Here is a 20,197-nt window from a genome sequence, read left to right as displayed (position 1 = left end):
GTAATGGAATTCAAATATGATACAATAGCTTAATATTGACAAAATGTCAGTGCATAAATTGGGGATTGGACTGGTGTATGTGCAGAGAGTGATGGCGGCGCACAGAAGAATAAATGGGTTATGAAGGTGAAATGGCACAAATAATAAAAAGCATTGTGCTGTTTTACAGGCAGGGGAAAAACCATTTTCTGCATAATAACTTATGGAGAATTTGGCAGCAGAAATTATATTTTTATGATAATTTAACAACTCTCTCTGAAAACTCAATTGAAAAAAAATCCATGGGATAGAACCATGCAGTTTCATGAGCCATACAGGGTTATGTGTGTCTATGTCTTTCTCGTAAATAATATCATTCCAGTCCTAGCTCTAAAACACGAAACTGTAATAGTCATATTAGGGACTGATCCATTTTAACTTTGCTCCCCTGGAATCTTTACCAGGCTGGTGTGCTATGCAGGCCCCAGGTTTTAAGCAGCCATTTCATTCCCGAGAACAAAGTCTCTGCTTTTTCCTATCTGGGTTGTCTGAAGCACCATAGTTCTCTTGGGAATGTCAGATAGGACTCTACCAAACATAATGAAGAGGTGCAGGGCATTTGATGGAAGAGATGAATCTGTCAGCCACAAAAACCAGGAACCAAAAATGGCCTAAGGATTCCACTAAGAATAGCAGTTGAGTAAGAGAGTGTACATTTATCCCTCTCTTCAGCTGAGTTGAACTCTGCCTTAGAAGTTCTGAATTGTCCAAAGAACGTGACTAGGAGAAATTTTAACTTAGCAACCATGTTGTATAAAAAATATTGTTTAAAGAAAAAGCATAGAACAGAGTTTGTCTAAATTTCAAGGCTCCTAATGAGATAAGAGTTGTAGCAACAAAACTAAGTGTAACAAAATGAGATGAGGTTTTCCTACATGGGACAACTGGATACTTTGTTTTTATTACTCAGTTGGAGTAAATTGAGGACCAATACTTTTGGAGACGTCAGCATCATGATCACATCCATATCTCTCTCTCTCTTCTCTCAGCTTTCTTTATCCAGAAAGTTGTTCTGACTAGACATGAAAGAGAGAGCAAGGATATTGTTACCTTTGTGGCTGTGCCTTCAGAAACTCCTGAGATGTACACCTAAGATTCTTGCCGTTTCCCTACCTAACATGTAAATTCCCAAACTAATTTTATTTCTCCTATGTCTTTTTTTAATCTTCTATATTTTGCTTTCCTTACTGAATCTACCTTAACCAACCAGGTCAAATCTAACCTAGCAACACTGCTGTGATCAGTTCGGCATGCTAAAAATAATGCTATGCCTTATCTGTGTTTTTCCAGTAGCTGAAAAAGCTTTATTTTCCTCTCTTTTGCTATTCTCTCCTCTCTCCCTCTAGCTATATACTGTAGCAGACAGGATCACACTATAATAATAGAAGTTGAGAACCTGAAATCTCCCATGCCATCCAAAACTGACTCTTCCTCTTGACAAAGATATTTGATGGCATTTGAGATATTGTCTCACAGTTTCCATTTACAAAGAGAGGGGCTAAGGCAAACTTAACAATTTGTTTTTAGTTCAAAATGTGTTAACTTTTTTGTGTGTAACAGATAGTAAAAGAGTGTTTAATTTGGTATAGAACAAGCAAACTTTATCTCTATCAGCAAAAACGTTGATTATAGATCAGTGCTTACAGAAATCTGCATAGCACATGCTAGGTGTAGCACAGGTTGCAGGAGAGAAGAGTTTAGCGAAGGCACCAAGTGCTCAGTTTGTATGCACATGGCCAGACTAGTTCTCTTAATGAAGAACTAATTTAATTTTAGAAACATGGAATCTTCTCATATTAATACCCAGCATATGGTACATGAAAGAATCCTAATGTTGTAACAGGAAAAGGCTATCTTAAAATTATTATTTGCTAAAACCTCATTTTTAATGGGTGGATTGGCTGGGAATGATTCCCAATTAATAAGCCCTACAGCATGTTGGGTGAGAGAATTCCTGTTGCCTTCCCCTTCTTCGGTCAGCCCTGCAACCATTAATTACTTTCTTTTCCTCTCTCTCTCTCTTAAAAAAAGAAAAAAGTTTGATTTAACCAGGTGTCATAGTTTTCTGCCAGCAGCCATGCCATGCAAGTGGGTTACTCCAATCTAGAATTAGATTATCTCCTGTTGACCTCACATTGCCGGTGAGATAAGCAAAGGGACAGAAAGTTCAGAGAAGTAGAGCATGGAAAGAGGGGTGCTCACTGATATATGTCCTCTCTTTCCTTCCTCCCCCTACCCCCGGATGCTCTGAAAAGCTCTTGGCTGCAGAAAAGTTTTATATTTTAGAGAGCTGACCAATTTACCTTCCAACCTTGTCTACCACAATATCAGAATGTTCCACCTTCCAAAGCTTACGCCTCCTGAAAAAGCACACGCTTTTTTTTTTTTTGGCTTGGGTGAAACCCTTAAACATTTACAAATAGATCATTTGTATTACTTTTTAATGTATTGTGGGAGCTTACTCTGGTTTTTATAAGAGTAAATATGAATTACTGTATTCATTTCTTGTATTAAGACTGATTGCATCTTGAAGTTGTTTCTCAGCATTGGACTTTACTCTTTAAACAAAAAGGTATGTGGTAATTATTAAGGCTGTATTGTCAGCTTCTGCAGAGATAACCAGGATGATGAGCTCAAGATGACTTAGTTCAACAAACCTCCTTCAAAGCAGTCAAACTATGAGGAAGCTGGTTTGTATTATTTGAACACTGTAATTGACTACTTCAGAAAGAACTTCCTACTGAAAGTTTAGTCCGGGGAGTAAAGTTTCTTATACTATAAAGACCCTCTTAGTTTGGAGCTTGGTGGATAGCTAGTCAGTATTTTTGTGAGGTTCTGTGTATTTTAAAGGAAAATGGTTCAAATAGTGTGGAGCAACAGCTAGTCCATTGATTTAAGGTTGCATTCTACTTTCCTTTGTAAGCCCAATATTACCTCTTCCCTGCTAAAATATGCAGTTACATCCTTTCATCTGAAATTTTGGTATATGTAACCCATTGGATACTTTTGGGACCAACTCAAAGGTAATAGGATATCTATTTTAAAGATATAGGACATAAAAAATAGGTATTAATGCTTTCTTATTTGTCATATCCGAGAGATTTCTAATTATGTTAATTGAGGTGAGATGGAAAAGTATATCTTAAAAGTTATTATTAAGTATCAAGCAAAGACTGTCTGAAGGAATGTTAAAGTTCCTGTTATGTCCTTAGATATGACGGTGATATAAATAGCTACGTAGAGAGACTGTTCGGGGGTTCTGGTAAGACGAAGGATGATTTCAAGAATGTGATAAGCTTGCCATCCTGCTTGAAGAGCTTAAAGAATCCCAGTATCCAACTGCACGCTCCTACAAATTTTGGGCCAAGTCAATCAATACCTTGAGTATCTCAGTGTTGGGCATTAATATGTAAGGAAAGGCTACTTTCAGCATTTTCAAAAATGTCTAAAATGTATTGGTGTCACAGGGATAAATAGTAATGCTCATGATTGAGCTTTGGCACTGTTCCAGGTTCAGTCCAAAATCAAGGCATTCTGGGGTTTATTGTTAGTTGGGTGACTAAAGGTTGGGAAGCAATGCATCTTGGGGGAAAATGGCAGAAATATACAATTTTGTCATTTTAGAGAGAATCAAAGGTAATAGGGCAAGCTATTGCCTATTGGGGGTTTTGAAAAAGCTGGAGAATGTCTTATAAAGACAACAAAGAGTTAGGTAAAGTATGCTGAGGAAAAGTTGATATTGTGGCCTAGAAAGCCAGAGGCTCTGTGGGAGGATAGAGAAAGACCTTAAATGAGTAGGTGAAATCCATTCTTCAGGTGAATCATCTAAAGAAATCCATTGTTTGTGGTTTCCCACCAAAAGGCTGTGAAAAGTCAAATAATAGGTTGATCGGGAGGATGAAAATTTGTCTGGGTGAAGGATTATTTGTGAGCCTCTAAACCAGCAAAGGGAGGTTTAAAGACTTCTTTTGGACTTCTATTTTGTTGGACTCTTCTTGCCTCAGGAGGAATGAAGTATATTTAGTTAAGCCAGAAACCTAGACTAGTCTACAAAAGAGGGGGAAACTGAGGCAGTAGCTACATTTGCTACTGAAGAGGTAAGCTTCTGCTACCCGTTATTTATCAGTTTCCTCTTCTTTGGTGTTCTGTACAATAGCACTCATGTTACTAAATCAGCCATCAGATTAATTAAATCTGGAGTTTTAAATGTACCACACTACATCTAAAATTCTCTAAAATATTTCTAAAATGGTTTTCCATTAAAACATGTGGGATAACAGAACACATGAGCAGATGATGTGCTACTGTAAAGGCTATACTAGCACTCATGGTTTTGCCTCTTCTCGTTAATTTGGTATTAATCAGAATAATAATCAGATTAATAATTTGTATCTCTCTCCAAAGGCAAAGGTAAATAGAATTTTCATTTGGTTGGGAGATTCCCATGTTATACTATTACCTCAAAGAGTCATATTGCCTTTGTAGCTGTCGTTCTTATATCAGGTTTATATATACATTTGTCTTGATGACACCCCATTCTCTTACTATTGAATGCTAATATCATGTAAATTACCCAGAAGAGTCTTGTTGCTTTGTTTCTGATGAAACAGCAACAAAAGTCAACCTTGTGAGGAGCATAAGTCATTTAGAACAGGGATTTCAGTGTTGTGATTTCTTAAACTGCCTTAATTGCACATCCCCCTTTCTTCAGGTTTTAATGTGTTTGCTTCTCAGAGACAAAGCACATAGTAACTTATCTTACAGCACCAGCTGAATGTACTTCATTTGTTCTGTATCTCGCTACCTTTGTATTCAGATAAGCCTTATTAGTTCTCAGATATCTAGGTTTGTGCAGATGCTTGAAGCAAACTAAATTAATAAAATTCAGGAGGGTGGTTTTCAAATGAATCTTGAAAGCAAATCCAAATAGGAATCAGGCTCACAAATATGCAGAGACCATTCTGAAAAGAATACATTGCTTCTGTTGCTGATTTTCAGATATATATTGTCCTCTATTTTATTACATACCATCTCACCATTTTGCGGCTCCAGCATTCTATAAATAGAACATTACAAGGGTTGAGGATCTTGTTTTTACAACCAAGGCTACAAGATTCCTTTAGTGTACAATGTCACCCAATGTAATACATGTATAATGTTGTTGTTTTATGTTGGATAGCTGTAGAAGTGCAGATTTTAATTCAAAAAAGAGAAAAAATGAAAGATAATTAGAGAAGATTCTGCCTAAAAAAAAAGGGAGAGAAGAAGGTATTGAGACCATAACCAATGGTGAACAGAGAATATGGACCCCCAAGGGTTTGGTTGTACAGGTTGAATCTCTCTAGTCTGGCACACTCTGGTCCAGCAACATCTGTGGTCCGGCATGATTTTAGTTAGCCAGATGCCCACTTTTCATGGGCGTGGCCAAGTTTCTGGTGGTCCCATAAAGTTTGTTTGCATCCACCAGTCCTGGCTCACAGTTTTCTGTGCTATTATTTAGCTCTAATTTACCCCTAAATATATTTGAAGAGATCAATATCAGTGGAAGTGTTAGTAATGCTGCTAAACAATATTGACCTCCCGTGGTTAGGCGAATTCTCTGATTTAGCACCCACAGGTCCTAAAGATGCTGGACTAGAGAGGTTCAACCTGTATCAGTTATTAGTTGCTTCATTAATATACAGGCAGTCCCCGACGTTGGATCCGCAGTTACGAACGGGGCTTTTCTCGCCCCGGAGGACACGGACTGCGGGACCTCCGCCCGTGTACTCCGGGGCGAGAAAAGTTGCTCCGCGTCTCCCTGGTCTGCAGACCAGGAAGACGCAGAGCAAAGCCACGGAGGGGTTCGGGCAGCGGGGCAGTCCAGACGCGCCTGGGCTGTCCCGCTGCCGGCTTCCCCCGAGCAGCGGCTGAATCTGGAAGCCAGTTCCGACTTACATACAAATTCAACTTAAGAACAAACCTATAGTCCCTATCTTGTACGTAACCCGGGGACTGCCTGTATAAGACCTCTTTATAAACCTCTCATAAATATTTAAAGTAGCATTTAAAGGTCTCTCATGAACCCATGCATTCTGCAGAATCTATGTACAATGAAGGATTCAGCCTCAAATATCACTTGCCCCCCAAATGGAGGAGTCAATTGCACAGGCAGTGGTGTTCTGGCCCTGGTAAATATCCTAGGCAGCAACAGATTGCACAATTGTGATCTATACAGAAGAAGGGAAGGAGAGAGGCAGGCTTGAAACCAGGGAATGGTTGGAATATGGGTAGGTCCAGAAGGGCCACATCATCCTCTCACCAGCCATGTGGAAACTATCCAAAAAAGGTGTAATTCAAGCTAAACTTGGATAGCTTTTGGTTTGACAGAATTCTTTTATGGGGAAGCAACCTCGTGCTCTTATTCTGAGACTTTAAGGCCAGATGCGACCTCCTAATCATCTGGTCTGACCTCCTGTACATGGCAGGCCATGAACTTCATTCACCCACTCCTGTAATGTGCCCTGTATCTCTCACTGAATTACTGAAGTCCTCAAATCATGGTTTAAAGACTTCAAGTTAAAGAGAATCCACCATTTGCTCTAATTTAAACTTGCAAGTGACTTGTGGCCCATGCCCCATCTTGCAGAGGAAAATGAAAATCCCCAGGGTCTCAGCCAATCAGATGTGGGTGGGGACAATTTCTTCTGATTATAGGTATTTGTAGGTTGTGTAATGTTGTGTATTCAGAATTCCTCTTATCTTCTGAACAAATTAATAATGCCCAGTTAGTTGTGTGTAAGTAGAGGAGATTGATCAGGCTTGTTACTAAGCCTGTCTTTGCAGATATGTCACTCTGGCACTTGAAAGATTGAGGATGTTTAAAGGCCCTAAAAGGAATGTACTGTTGAAAAAAAGTGAGTTGTATAAAGTATTTTACTATACAAAGCAAAACTCCAATAACATTCTGCTGTATCCAAAATTATGGAAAACACTGTTAGTAATCAAGTTTTAAAAAAAAGAGCTTCACAGTGAGAGTCTAGTTTAAATAATTAGCTAAAACTTTACTGTAGCTGGTTAATTAAATCCCTATTCAGCAATTGCACTGAAGTACTAAAAAAAACAAACTGCATGAAGCCATTCATCTAATTAAATCATGCTCCTAACAGTGTTTAATTCCAAAAAATGTTTACAGTTTATTTAATATGTCACCATCCAAAATGTGGTAAAATTACAAGCCAGGGTTGTTTTTTCCAGTGTCAATTATATCATTTAGTCATTGCATGGATAGGATAATGATTCTTTCTCTCTACTGCATAGAATCTGAAGCGTGTGGCAGAGACATGGATGGATGAGTTTGCAGAGTACGTTTACCAGCGGCGGCCTGAATACAGGCATCTCTCAACAGGTGATATCTCAGCCCAGAAGGAGCTACGCAAGCACCTTAAGTGCAAGGACTTCAAGTGGTTCATGGCTGCAGTGGCATGGGATGTCCCTAAATATTACCCCCCTGTGGAACCTCCACCTGCTGCATGGGGGGAGGTAAGGCAAATATATATAGTCTTGTTGGAAAAATTGCACTGGCTTTTTACATCTTCCATCTTAAAGGTGACACACACAAGATTTTTTTCCCCTCTTTGATTATGATTTGTAAAGAAAGGTTGACTTTAGTATATATTTTTCTGTGTTTTTAAAATAACTTTATAAATATCAGTATTATCAATTCTAGTCTTCCCTGGATTTGTTATAGGAGTTCTTAGGGCTCTCAGATTATAAAGCCTTACACCTGAATTGAAGGAATGAAGGCTGTTCATCTGGAACAAAGATTTTTGATTAAATATCCTAAGCCTCCAGAGATCCCTATGCCAAAATATTCTCTAGAAGGGGAGACCAGCCAGTTTTTGATCCCCTTTTCTTCAGAACATTTTAAAGTAAACCAATTTCTTCACAACTTGTAGTAGGTTTTTAAAAACCATCTCAGATTATAATCCCTTAGGCCTTCACAGTCTTTACCCACCCCACCCCCACCCCCAAACTATAGTACTTCAAAGTACTTCATGGTGTCAGTGTCCTGATATATGCATACTCCTGCCACCAATATAGTCCCTCGGTTTTGTTTTTTCTCATTAACATTTTGTTTCATAAACTACATACAAGCTGTTTATACCCAGAGGCAATAGAAAATTAACAGAATAAGGCAGGAAAGACCAAATTTCAATAACTTCCCCATGTCGTCCATCAACACCCACACTGACACATACCTCTACAATTGCAGGACTTTGAACACGTGATATTTTACCTTGCTATATTGTACAATCCTCACTCAAGATTCCAGAGAGTCAAAAAGAACCATATTCAGAACTTTGGAATTCAGATATCCATGCTTTACATGGAGTTATCAATACACATTTTATATGATTGTTACACTGTCTTAAGTGGCTTGTGACTGCCAACCCACAGAACAGTCAAAAAGCAGGGCAGACAACCCAAAAATTGTAGAAGGTTCTATAGTTAGATTTCACTTACACAGTAATTAATGTCAACTCTTGGATCACTCTATCGGTCTTACCATGAATTCACAGATAGTCCTTTGGGGCTCTCTTGTCTATCTAGCCACCCAGGCAAGGTGGATTTAGTGATAAATAGTCACTTACATGAAAAATCACAACATATTCTGGTTACTCCCATTCCCAAGGGACCAGTCAGTTACCCTTAGATCTTGGACCTTAGATCTCACACCAAAGACAACCCTGGTAGCCAATTATAGAATAAACTAAGGATTTATTAACTATCAATATGAAATTAGAATTAGTTATAGGTTACAGCATGCAAATACATTTCTATCTACGTTTGAAAGGTGACAGTTGTAGTAATCTGTCACCTCTAAATGTCTTTCAGGGCTAACCCTTTCCAAGTAGCGTGGAGATCTCTTTACTTAGGTTTTGGACTCTTTGCCCCTTAGGGTGCATCTATACTGCAGGGCTTAACTCAAAATAAGATACACAAATTGAGCTACGTCAATTGATTATCTTATTTCTAAATAGGGAGCATCTACACAGCACTTATTTCAAGATAGAGCACTCTTCCTCCAACTTCCCTTACTCCTCATACAATGAGGGTTACAGGAGTTGGAAGAAGTGCTCCAGTTTGACAGTATTTTGACACTATTTTGAAATAACTGCCTGCTATGTAGACACAAACTAAGTTATTTTGGTATAGTGCTAGTTATTTCAAAATAGTGTTGCAGTGTAGACATGCTGTGTTAGAGTCCAGACAGCATGAAAGAAAGATTGTTTCTTGTATTAGGTATTTTTATCCTCTCTGCTCCAGAGTCCAAACATATAGGTTGAGTTATGCATCAGTCTCTCCTTCCTAGAAGGAGTTAAGAATGCAATCAACAAAATCTCTGTCCTTTGATGCTACACAATATGTCATTTGCCCACAGTAGACCATAGATGAGCACTTCACTTTAATCAATGCTTCTTTTCCTTTTTGGTGAGGTACACAACTGCAAAGGATTACAGTGCAAACACTATAATGTTATAGCATGGGCTGCAAAGATTATAAGTGAGATAAATAGTTGCACCATTCTACCAGCATTTCATAAAATCTAAACAGATCTTTAGCAACTTAACATGTAATACCTATTTTGATAGTAGTAACACACAATAATCAAGAGTCGTTTCCAGCTGTGCATTTGTAGATATTCAGGGAAGGTCTTGGCATGAGCTGGCATCTGGTCTGCCAGCATCTCAATGAAATAAGCTGTATTTAATATTAATCATAGGACAGCTTTATCTCTCTTGCTATATAAAAAAATGTATTGTGGGACTAGTGACATAATAACATCACTGTGCATCAGCCCCAACCTCCCACAGCCTCTGCAGAGTCAGAAGGAGAAGTAGCGGCCATGGCTCACATTCCCCCCGCTCCCTCCTCGGGGGGGTGCCCTGTGCTCCCTGCTGGCCCCCAGCTCCAGCTCCACTGCTTCGTCCAGGTCTGGGGTCTCGATGCTCCACAACCCAGAGGGGAACTGCTGCCGCCGCTTGCCTCAGGCCGCTGCCTGCCTCACACTCCAACATTGTGGCTGCCCCCGTCCCACAAGATTAGAGGGTCAGCGCCAGCTTCTTGCAGGTCGGGTTGGAGGAAAAAGTCCCGAGGCTGTGCACAGGAGCTGGCTCATGGGGAAGCGTGAGCGCTGCTCCTTCCCTCCCCGCAGCAGCACACGTGCACTTCCCCTCCAGCTGGATCCAGCACGGAGCCTCGGTGCTTTCTCCTCTGCTCCCTCCCCACAGAAAGCCAGTGCTAGCCCTCTAATATTATGGGATGGGGCAGCAACCACGAGGCTGGAGTGCCAGGCAGGCAAGGCATGCGGTGGTTCCCCACTGGATTGCGGAGCGTCGGGACCCCGGACCTGGAAATAGAACTGGAGTTGGAGGCAGCTTCCCCATTGGAGTAGCAGGAAAAGTCTCTAGTGCCGGGGAGTGGTGTACGGATTCGTGATGCAAAAAGAAATAGGTGCTTCCCCATCCCCTCATGCCCAGGCACCCCTAACGCCTCACCGCCCCTCCCCCCCTTACCCGCTGCAGCCCCAGACTGCTTCTGCCCTCTCCTTCCTGGCCAGATACTCTGTCCCCAGCCTGCTCCTGACCCCTCCTCTCGGCCATACACCCTGCCCAATCAGGGCCCAGCCCCCATATGACCATAGAGAGGGCTGGTGGCAGCCTCCCTCCTGCTGCAGCATGGGTAGGAGGGGAGGCCACGATCCAGCTGTGGCAGGCAGACAGATGGGGGATTGGCGAGCGTAGTGGGCAGGAAGCGCAGCCCCCTAGTATGCATAGAATGTTCTATCAAAAATACCCCCAGGCCCAGTCTCTCCCATTCCCCCCAAAATATGTTCCATCTGTAAACTAACCTGAGTTGAATTTTTTTCCTGCTACTCTAATTTATTGATGTATTTATTTTTGAGGATTTTCCCCCATTCCTGGAAAATTTTAATTAATTCATCAGTGCTTGCAGAGACCTGGAGCAAATGTAAAGACAAATAACTCTTATAGCTAGAAATTGAAAAGACGAAAACAGACTGCTCCTTATGACTTTAGCAGAATCAAGCAGCCAAAGAAATCTCAATGGCTGTACACATCAAGAATCCTTTCTGGGACACCTGTGCCAAGAGGAACTGTCATTCACTGCCTTCTCCACTTACGCTTGGAAAGGATTTATATTTTCTTGTCTCTGCGTGTCTGAGCCAGGGTAAACAATAACATGCTCAGACAATCTCTGGCTCCAACATCTAACTAGTGAATGATGTGTGTAGCCTTCTTTTTGCAACCTCTCCTCCTTTTTGCAAACACCTCTGGTGGGAGTTTGACTGGTAAATGTGTTAGCAAACTCTATTTGTGATAGAAAAGAGGTAAATTAAGCAAACACCTTATCATCCTAACTGTTGCCTGATCTTTGGGAATTAATTGTGCCACTGGCATTGGTAGTTGAAGAATATGTGCTCCATTTGATATTGTACTCTGAAATGCATGCAAAATGGCAGTTACATAATGGAGAGATTTATAATCTGGGAGAGATTTAGATTAGTGAGCATATTACCTTTTAGCCCAGATACAAAACTAATAATAATACCATTTTTACTGCTACCATGGTAAAAATGTAAATTAAAAGAACTTAGTTCCATCTTTGTGACTGGATTGTCAAGTATGAGCTACCAGTTGAAGGGTAGGTATGTCTATTATCCATTAAATAGGGCATAAAAACTTCTTTCTGTTAAAAGAAATGTAATTTCATGCAGTGCTGGTACTTGAAGTCTTGTCCAGTGAAGTAAAAAATGGTGACTGGGGTGAGTGAGATTTGTCATGAGATTGATTGTATAGTTTTAAATCTTACATTCTAAGCACTTAGGGCCCAAAGAGTATTTACAATCATTTCAAACTTTTAACACTGTCTGTGGGAATATATTTTTAAAAAGATGAATCATAAATGGTGACTATGAGTCAATTTGTTCTGGTCTTTATAGGCTTGTTTTTAAGATCATCCCTTTTCCTGATCCAAAATGTAAATGTTAAGCTTTGACTCTATTCTGCTATAGCACTTATTCAATATTCAGTAGTCTCACTGACATTGCACTCATGTTCAGTCGTGTGACCTGAATCCACACCTTCCTGGCCTCTACTGAAAATTCATGGATTTGATAGAACTACTTTACAACAGAGATGGGAAATCTCAGAAGTGAAGCATTCTGAAATAAAACCAAATAATCTGCGTGAAAAAGCATCAGTCATAAGACTGACTAACTCTCTTCTCTCTGAAAGAGACAGATGTCTTTTAAGAAGTGTCAGCTTTATATCCTTAATGACTGTGTCAACCACAACCCATCAGTTTGTCATATATACATTGTACAAAAGCAATATAACATTCCCCTCCCCCCCATTACATACTACAGTTTCCACACCACTCAAATTTTCTCATCAGAGTTAGTGTCAACCTGTGATCCACAGTCCCCTACTTTCTCTATTTCATTCAGGCTGTGCTTGACTTCTTTTAACCTGGCCTTTCCCTTTTTATGTTTCACACAAAGAACAGGACCTTTTAAGTTACTGCTTATCAGTTAATATGAAAGGAGGCTCGTTGCTAGGCATTCAGTCTGTAGATTCTGATGTCTGACAGATTATTTAAGAACATATTGCACTCTTACACTAATAAATGTAGTAAACCCAGTGTAAGTGCTGCTTGCTCAAAAGACAAAGGGTGAAGAGTGGCATTCCCATTTTTGCACCCAAGCGAATGCTGCTAATGTTCTCTAGAGCACTTTTGTATTCAGGGCACTAAACCACTTTGTGTGAAAAGCATTCTGTAAATTGGTAGCAATTGGAAGCCTCTTATGATGATGCATTGTATTGCCGTGATCCTAATAACAGAGTCAGGGCACCATCTTGGCTATTCAAGGGCAATACATCAGTTGAACAGATTATTAAATTGAACAGTAGTTCTGACAGGATATGTAGTTCGTTTCATGTACTGGAGATAACATGAACACCTTGTTTGAGAACTCTGTTTGAATCATTTCCTGAATGCTAGACATGCCTTTGCAGTTATTAAATGTCATTAAACTGGTATTATTCCACAATACCACACAGAGTTGTTTTTAGATTAAGGTTACACATTGAGAAGAGCCCTGATATTTATTTTTATTTTGCAGTAGATGTTTTTTGTGATCTTCAATGCACAAAATTTGCCGTAGGGACTGCCTATCCCTTTGACTCACCACAACACTTCCCTTCATCAGGAACACTTAAGCATTCTGGGTGAAATTATGGCTCCAGTGAAGTCACTGGGAACTTTGCCATTGACTTCAGTGGAGCCAGGACTTCACTCTGTCTCAAGTGAAATGCCTGAGGGCTGAAAGCTAAGCATTGCTTTCAGTGTCTGAAAGGGATATTAGTTTAGTAATATAATTGTCTGTATTTTTAACTAATCAAAAGCAGGACTTGTCACTATGTGTGCATTAACAATGAAGGTCTTGAGGCACCTTCACGACTGACAGATTTATTGGAGTATAAGCCTTCATAGGTAAAACCCACTTCATCAGATGAATTGGAGTAGAAATTACAGAGGCCTGGGTATAAACAAGAACAACAAAAGAAGTTATTGAAGTGTAGGACTAGTAGTAGTGAGGCTAATCAAGTCAGGTGGATGTGTCCCATTTGCAGCATTTAATGTAGGGATGTAAGAGAGTAGTTGAGTCCTCGACTGACTACCCGATAAGCCTAGGCTTACTCAACTACTATACTTGCATTCTCTCCCCCCTTCCAGAGGACCCAGGATGAGCCAGCTGCCCTGAGCCACAGCTCTGCTCTCTGCCCATCCCACGCGCCGGGCTGGCACCATTCTCCCGGGAGCCCTGCTCACACACGGCAGGCAGGGAAAGGGCCAGGGCTGCACGGCTCTGGGCCAGGAGCTGAGGACCAAAGCCCGGGTGGGTGGAGCACAGTGGCTAGGCGAGCTCAACGCTCTCAGGCTGGGCTCAGGGAGATACAGGTTCGGTGCATTGGCCGAGCTGGCAGCGCTCCGCAGGTGTGTCTCCCATGGCAAGCCTGGCCGATGATGCTGGCAACGCTGTGCAGAGCCCTGGGCTGGACTGGCAGCACTTGGGGCTCTGTGTGGTCTGGGCAGATGGAGGCAACACTTCTGGCTGGTCTGGGTGCTTGGGGAGCCCAGCTGTGCCCTACGGGCACCTGGAAGGACACTCCAGCAGTTGAGCTGGTGTGGTTGGGCTTGCTGCTCGGCTGGAGTGAGCCCAGGCTGGGCGCTGAGCACTGTACACCAGTGGCAGCATCCCACTGGGCTCACAGGCAGGGACTGGAGCTCACCAGTCACCGGAACTTTGTCCCAGGTGGGCGCTCAGTGGCTCACCCCGGGTGTGCCAAAACCTGAAGGGTCAGAACAGGGTGAGCAGCTGAGGGCCAAGTGGGACTCACACGGCCCAGCCTCTACTGTCTGCCTGCCCTGGCCCTGCAATTCCCAGCTGGGCTCTGCCCATCTGCTGCCCGGCCCATGCAGTGCCTGGCTGCCGCTACCTGGTGCATTAGGTACCTATTGTGTAGCCCCTGCTAGGAAGAGACCTTGCCCCAAAATGGCTTTGGCTTCGCTCTTCGGGGCTAGAGGCATGAATAGGCAGGTCAAGTGCCCCTCTGCCAACCCAGCACTGCCTACTTGGAGCCTGGCCAGCCCAGCCCGGGTTGCCACAGCCCTTCGGCTTCCTCCCTCGGCTCCAGGATGTGAGCAGCAGGCAGGCACTTGCTGAGGCTCCCCCAAGCTTCCAGCGACTGGACAGCAAAATGGGAGGGGGGTTGGTTAAATAGGATGTACTGGGAAGCCACATCACAAATAAAACTCACTCATGAGCTGCCTCTTGCCAAGCTTGCCCAGCGTATTCTGTTGTCCTTGGGGATGGCCGCAGACAGAGGTTGCTGGACCTGGCGCGAGCTGGGACTGAGCCGGCTTACACTGGGTCTACGAGCTACGCTCACTGTGGCTCTGCAATTTAATTGTAGTAAGAGCTATGCAGGCAGGCAGCCCAGATCTTACTACATTTAAACTGCAGAGCTGCAGCAGGGGTAGCTCCCGGAGGCTTCCAACCCTATTGATTAATCGTGTAGTCAATAGAATTTCTACACGATTAGCTGATTACTCATTTCTTAACATCCCTAATTTGATGTGGAGATGTGACTTATCAAGAGAGGGGAAAATGCTTTTGTGGTAAGTTAACCAATTAAGATCCTTATTCAGACCTTAATTGTGTTGAATTTGCAAATGAACTCCAGTTCAGCTGTCTCCCTTTGTAATCAGGTTTTAAAGTTCTTTTGCAGAAGGATGGCTACTTTTAAATCCATTACTGAATTTCCAGGGAGGTTAAAATGTTCTGCTACAAGTTTAAAAGTATTACTTTTCCTGATTTCTGATTTGTCCATTTATCCTTTGGCTGGTGCAGAGCAAGGATATTAAATATTGGTTAATTTACTAGTTGAGTAGTCGATGGAATTTCCCCAGTGGGTCTCTTATACATTTCAAAGGAGGAATGCGGAATGCCACATGCAGCCTGGGGCCAGCCCCCAGTGAGGCTCTTGTGTATTTCAAAGCGGAAGGGCCCTCATGGAGCCCAGGGTCAGCGGGGACCCCAGGCTCCATGTTGCGCTGCTGATTTGAAATGTCACGCGGAGCCCGGGTAACCAGCTGACCGCGGGTTCCACACGGCATTTCCTCAGAACCTGGGGTCAGCTGGGCACTCCCTAGCTGATCCCGGGTTCCACAGAAATGCCGCACGGAGCCTGGGATCAGCTGGGGAGTCCCCAGCTGACCTCGGCCCCCACATGGCAACTGCCACTTTATAATGTTGTCTTGGCATTTCAAAGTGGCAGTACTGCACAGCTGATCCCCAATTCAGCTGTGCAGCGCCGCCGCTTTGAAAGTACCCCCTTTTCCTCCCCCCCTTTGCTGCCTCTATCTGATAGAGACAGCAAGGGGGGAATTGACTAGTCAACTGACTATCCGATAAGCATTTGCTTATCGGATAGTCGACTAGTCCTTAACATCCTTAGCGCAGAGACTGTCTGGTTTGGCCACTATACGTGGCAGAGGGGCATTGCTGGCACTTGCTGGCATATATCATGTTATCTCTAACGTGGCTACCTCTCTGTGACTGCATTGGAGGTTCAGTTTATCTCAGTAACATCTTTTTATGCTAATTAATTGCAAATTTCCTCAAAGGGACAAAAGTTTTCATGTTAAAAGAAAAGATAAAAGAAATGTAATGAGTGACTACCTAGTTGTCATTATGTTGTCATTTTTAAGCATGAGACACACTGATTTTGTATATTATCAATTCTAAATTTACCCAATGGGGGCGTGGGTAAAGCCTTTAAGAAAAGATTTTCATATCTGCTTTGGGGATTGTATAGTACAAATACAATTGGCTTTCCTGGTATTCTGAGCTTCTAAATCCCTTAGTCATTTAAGAAAATCCCCCTCTTTTAGTTTCACTCTTGTCAGGAAGATTTGGTTCCACTAGGAATTGCGGCAGCAATTTGCACAATGTGCTTTAGCTATGGCTGTCAGCATGTGTTTTTGAGCAGCCTGGGTCTTCATGATGAGCAATTACAGATGATGCCCTCTCTCTTGTAATGTCCCCAGCCACACCAATCAGAAGTGCATTGTCACTGAATCTCCCAGGAAAGAGATCACATGAGTTCTCTTCATTGTTAATCAGAAAGTAAAAATATTCAATAAATCAGCTTCTGTGTGTGGAGGTTGTGGCAAAAACACAGTAGTTGCCTCTCTCTGCGCTCCTGATCACTTTTTAAAAATGGCTGCACTATGCAGTGGGACTCTGCAGTCTCATCCTTCTCTTCCTCTCTGTGCCTGGGTCCATTCTCCAAATAAGTTCCCTCTAATTTAGAAGACCGTGCTGTTAAATTCCTGCACAGAGTCTGCTGAATTCATAGCTGCAGTCCTGTCCCAGGGATTCACAGAACAGTGATTTCCAATTTCTGTTCCCTTCTGGTAGGAGCTGCTTTGAGAGTGCACAAGCCATTTAAAACTCCCTAAGCATTGATGAACATAAGGAGTGACAAAGAGGAACTACTCAAGTAGGACTTGGGTGGACTGTGAATCAAATCAGGGCAGAGACAGACAAGAGCTTGCAAAGAGGCAGACAAAGAAGCTTTTCCTCCTTTGAGAAATATTTTCTGACAATTATGGTTAGAAATAATTGATGGTTTTCATGAAAGGGACTACAAATTTTTAAAATTCATAAAGATTGTGGTTTCCTTTATAATAAATCTTCTTGGAAAGAATTTGTTTTTAAAAATAGCATTTTTGCAGATCAGAATGTTTTTTAACTTATACATCAAAATGTGCATAGTAAGGAAAACGTGTAATTGCTTCCACACGCTGCCTCATCCATTCATTTTCAACCCATACACCACCACCCAAATCAGGCTAAAAAGAGAAATTCTTATTTAATTTTCTTTAGCATAAGAGGTCAAAATATAAAGGAAAAAATCCTCTAAACACCCTTATTATTGAATAGTCTTCTACTGAACTGATTTGGCTTGTTCCAACATTCAGGAAGTAAATATGCCTTGAGCTTTCACAACATATTTAAATATATTTAGCCCCTTTAAGTTTGTTCAGTTAGTTTTTTATGTGTATTACCCATTCAAAGCCTCGACTAACGCAATGATTTACTTAAAATACAGGCTTCCACTGGTGCATCATCCTTCAAGTCAGCTTTCTCTATAAAGTGGAAGATTTTTTTATAAATGTCCTACCCATTGGTTTAAAGTGTCATTGTAATTCCTCCCATTGATTCAGAGAAATGGGAAAATGCTTTAATTAAATATTCAAAACTCAAGATTATAAAAATTGAGCAGTCTAATATTTGATAAAGAACCCAATAGTAGTTCGTAGTGGAGCTGGCAGTTTTGACATTCTCTGACAAAAATATTTTGCATTTACATTTTTCTCATTTTATGTAGGTTCCCAAAGAGCAAGTACGTTTATCAGTAATTGTGCTTGATATTGGTTTTTGAATAGCTAACAGACTAATATCAGTAGTTTCTGACAGGTATAGTGCAGAAGATTAGCAAAGGATTATGCATCCTTATTCCTCACTTGTAAGGCCTGCAGGAATTAAATGTCTTGCCTCTACAGTCTCCCACAACACCATTCTGGCTAATGTTTCAGATTGTTTTGTGTCATTTCCATCCTTCCATGATTCCTTCTAGGTATGGCATGACCTCACTTTCCAGGGTTCCAAGTCCACTCATCCTGATGAAATTCTTCCTAGCAATTGTCTACAGAGACCTATCTTGTTAATAAGTCTTGTTAATACGTATTAGCTGCTAATTGTTAAAATCCTAGTTTAGACAAGTTGTAGCATTCACATATTAATTGGTCAAGGAAAACCACGTAGATACCCCAGTAGGCTCCCGAGGAGCTGGTGACTGCTCTTAATGGCCTATACGCTTAGGATATGTCTGTATTGCAATAAATTCTGTGTCTTGGAACCTGGGTCAATTAACTTTAACTTGCAAGGCGAAGAATTGCAGTTTAGACATTCAGGCTTGAGTTGGAGCTTAGACTTTGAGACCCTATCCTCATATATGACTCCAGCTCAAATGATTACACCACAGTTTTTAGCCCCACTATAGGCACCAACTCCATGTGTATTCCATGGGGGAACATGGTGGGTGCTGAGTATCCGCTGGTATTCAGCACCCCCTTTCTTCTCAGCACCTCCTGCCATCAGCTGTTCCATGGCACGCTGGAAGAATGTGAGGGTGTGGGGGAGGGAAATCAAGGGTGGAGCACACTCAGGGAGGGGGAAGGAAGAAGCAGAGAAAGGGGTGGGATTTGGGGGAAGAAGTGGAGTGTGGATGGTGAGCCAGGGGGTTGAGCAACCCCCACCAAATTAGAAGGTTGACAGCACCGAGCCCCAAAGCTCTGAGTCAGTCAGCTGACTTGGGCCAGCCAGAGCCATGCCTGAAGTTCTTTTATTTCTGGATAGATAGTCCTTTTAAGTACAAGGAGCTGGAGTCTGTAAGAGCAAAAGGTCCTCTTAGTAAATACTTCCTTCCCCCACCCCAATGCAAGTGCAGCAAGGAAAGCAGGGAGAGCCAGGGCTTGCAAGTCCCCTAACCCCCCTATCTCCTCCCCTTCACTCTTCTAGCATAGGGACCTTTTATGAGGGGTTATGCTGCATGAAGCTCTCTTGCATTCTTCGCTAGTGTTTGTGTCCCATAGTGCACTGTGATGGTGTTTCAGAATATTGTTGCACATTGAAGCATAAATACAATGTTTGCAGTGTTTTCTGGATGTCATCATTGTTTCCCATTACATTAAATTCTAACATGGAGGATTTTAAAGGGCAGATGCTAAAAAAGCTTCAATCAAGTATTCAATTCTGTATCTACCTTTTTGCCCAGACAAAACCTTTGAGTGCTTGCTTTTTTCAGCATATTCAGCTGTGTGTACAGGTAATAGAAATTGGAGGTGAACAAATGGGCTTTGCATATAACTCATTCTATCTTTTAAAAAACAACGAGGAGTCTAACAAGGACTCCTCGTTGTTTTTGCAGATACAGACTAACATGACTACCCCTCTGAGACATTCTATCTTTTGTATGCATGACTATTAGAACCTGCCTCTATATATATGTATGAGGCAGCTCAATAATTGCATATGTACAAATGAGAACAACTTTTTGAAAATTTAGACTTGCCATTTTTTCAGTAGCTTTAAATGGAAGCCTGCTAACTTAGAAATGCATATTAGCCTGTTACTGGAAATGAGGGGCGCAGATGCATACTTCCTTCATCAAGAAAAAACAACAAAGCCTCAAGCTGTCTGAGACTTCCTGCTTTCCTCACCTACTGTTGTACAAAAGAATTTTGTAGGCTTTGTAGGCAGCATGGTGCTGATTCTCTGTAGAATATTCCCTGCAGTTCTGACAGCAGTTTGAATGGATCCATTCAGTTTCTAACAAAGGCAAAGGCTGCACAGAGGCACCACCAAGCAGCAGTATGAGCCCAATTGAAACATTTTTACTATCAAACCCTACCCAATACCCAAATAAAATGATGCTCTCATCCAGGCAAAGAAAGATATGGG

At 41.8% G+C, this 20,197-nt stretch overlaps 1 protein-coding gene across 3 annotated transcripts in view; it reads left to right on the top strand.

Annotated features, from left to right (window-relative positions):
* The window catches only part of GALNTL6 (polypeptide N-acetylgalactosaminyltransferase like 6), an 826,316-nt gene that overhangs the window by 773,682 nt on the left and 32,437 nt on the right, over nt 1-20,197 (top strand). For all 3 annotated transcript variants that reach the window (XM_089777920.1, XM_075930206.2, XM_075930205.2), the window contains exon 10: nt 7,339-7,560. In XM_089777920.1, coding sequence (XP_089634046.1) covers nt 7,339-7,560 — 222 coding nt within the window. The remainder of the gene's footprint in view (nt 1-7,338; nt 7,561-20,197) is intronic.

The sequence above is a fragment of the Pelodiscus sinensis genome, chromosome 4, assembly GCF_052426305.1.
Source record: "Pelodiscus sinensis isolate ZL-2025 chromosome 4, ASM5242630v1, whole genome shotgun sequence".
Lineage (NCBI taxonomy): Eukaryota > Metazoa > Chordata > Testudines > Trionychidae > Pelodiscus > Pelodiscus sinensis.
Note: the sequence above shows the minus strand (reverse complement) of the source record. Positions and strands in the feature narration are given on the sequence as shown.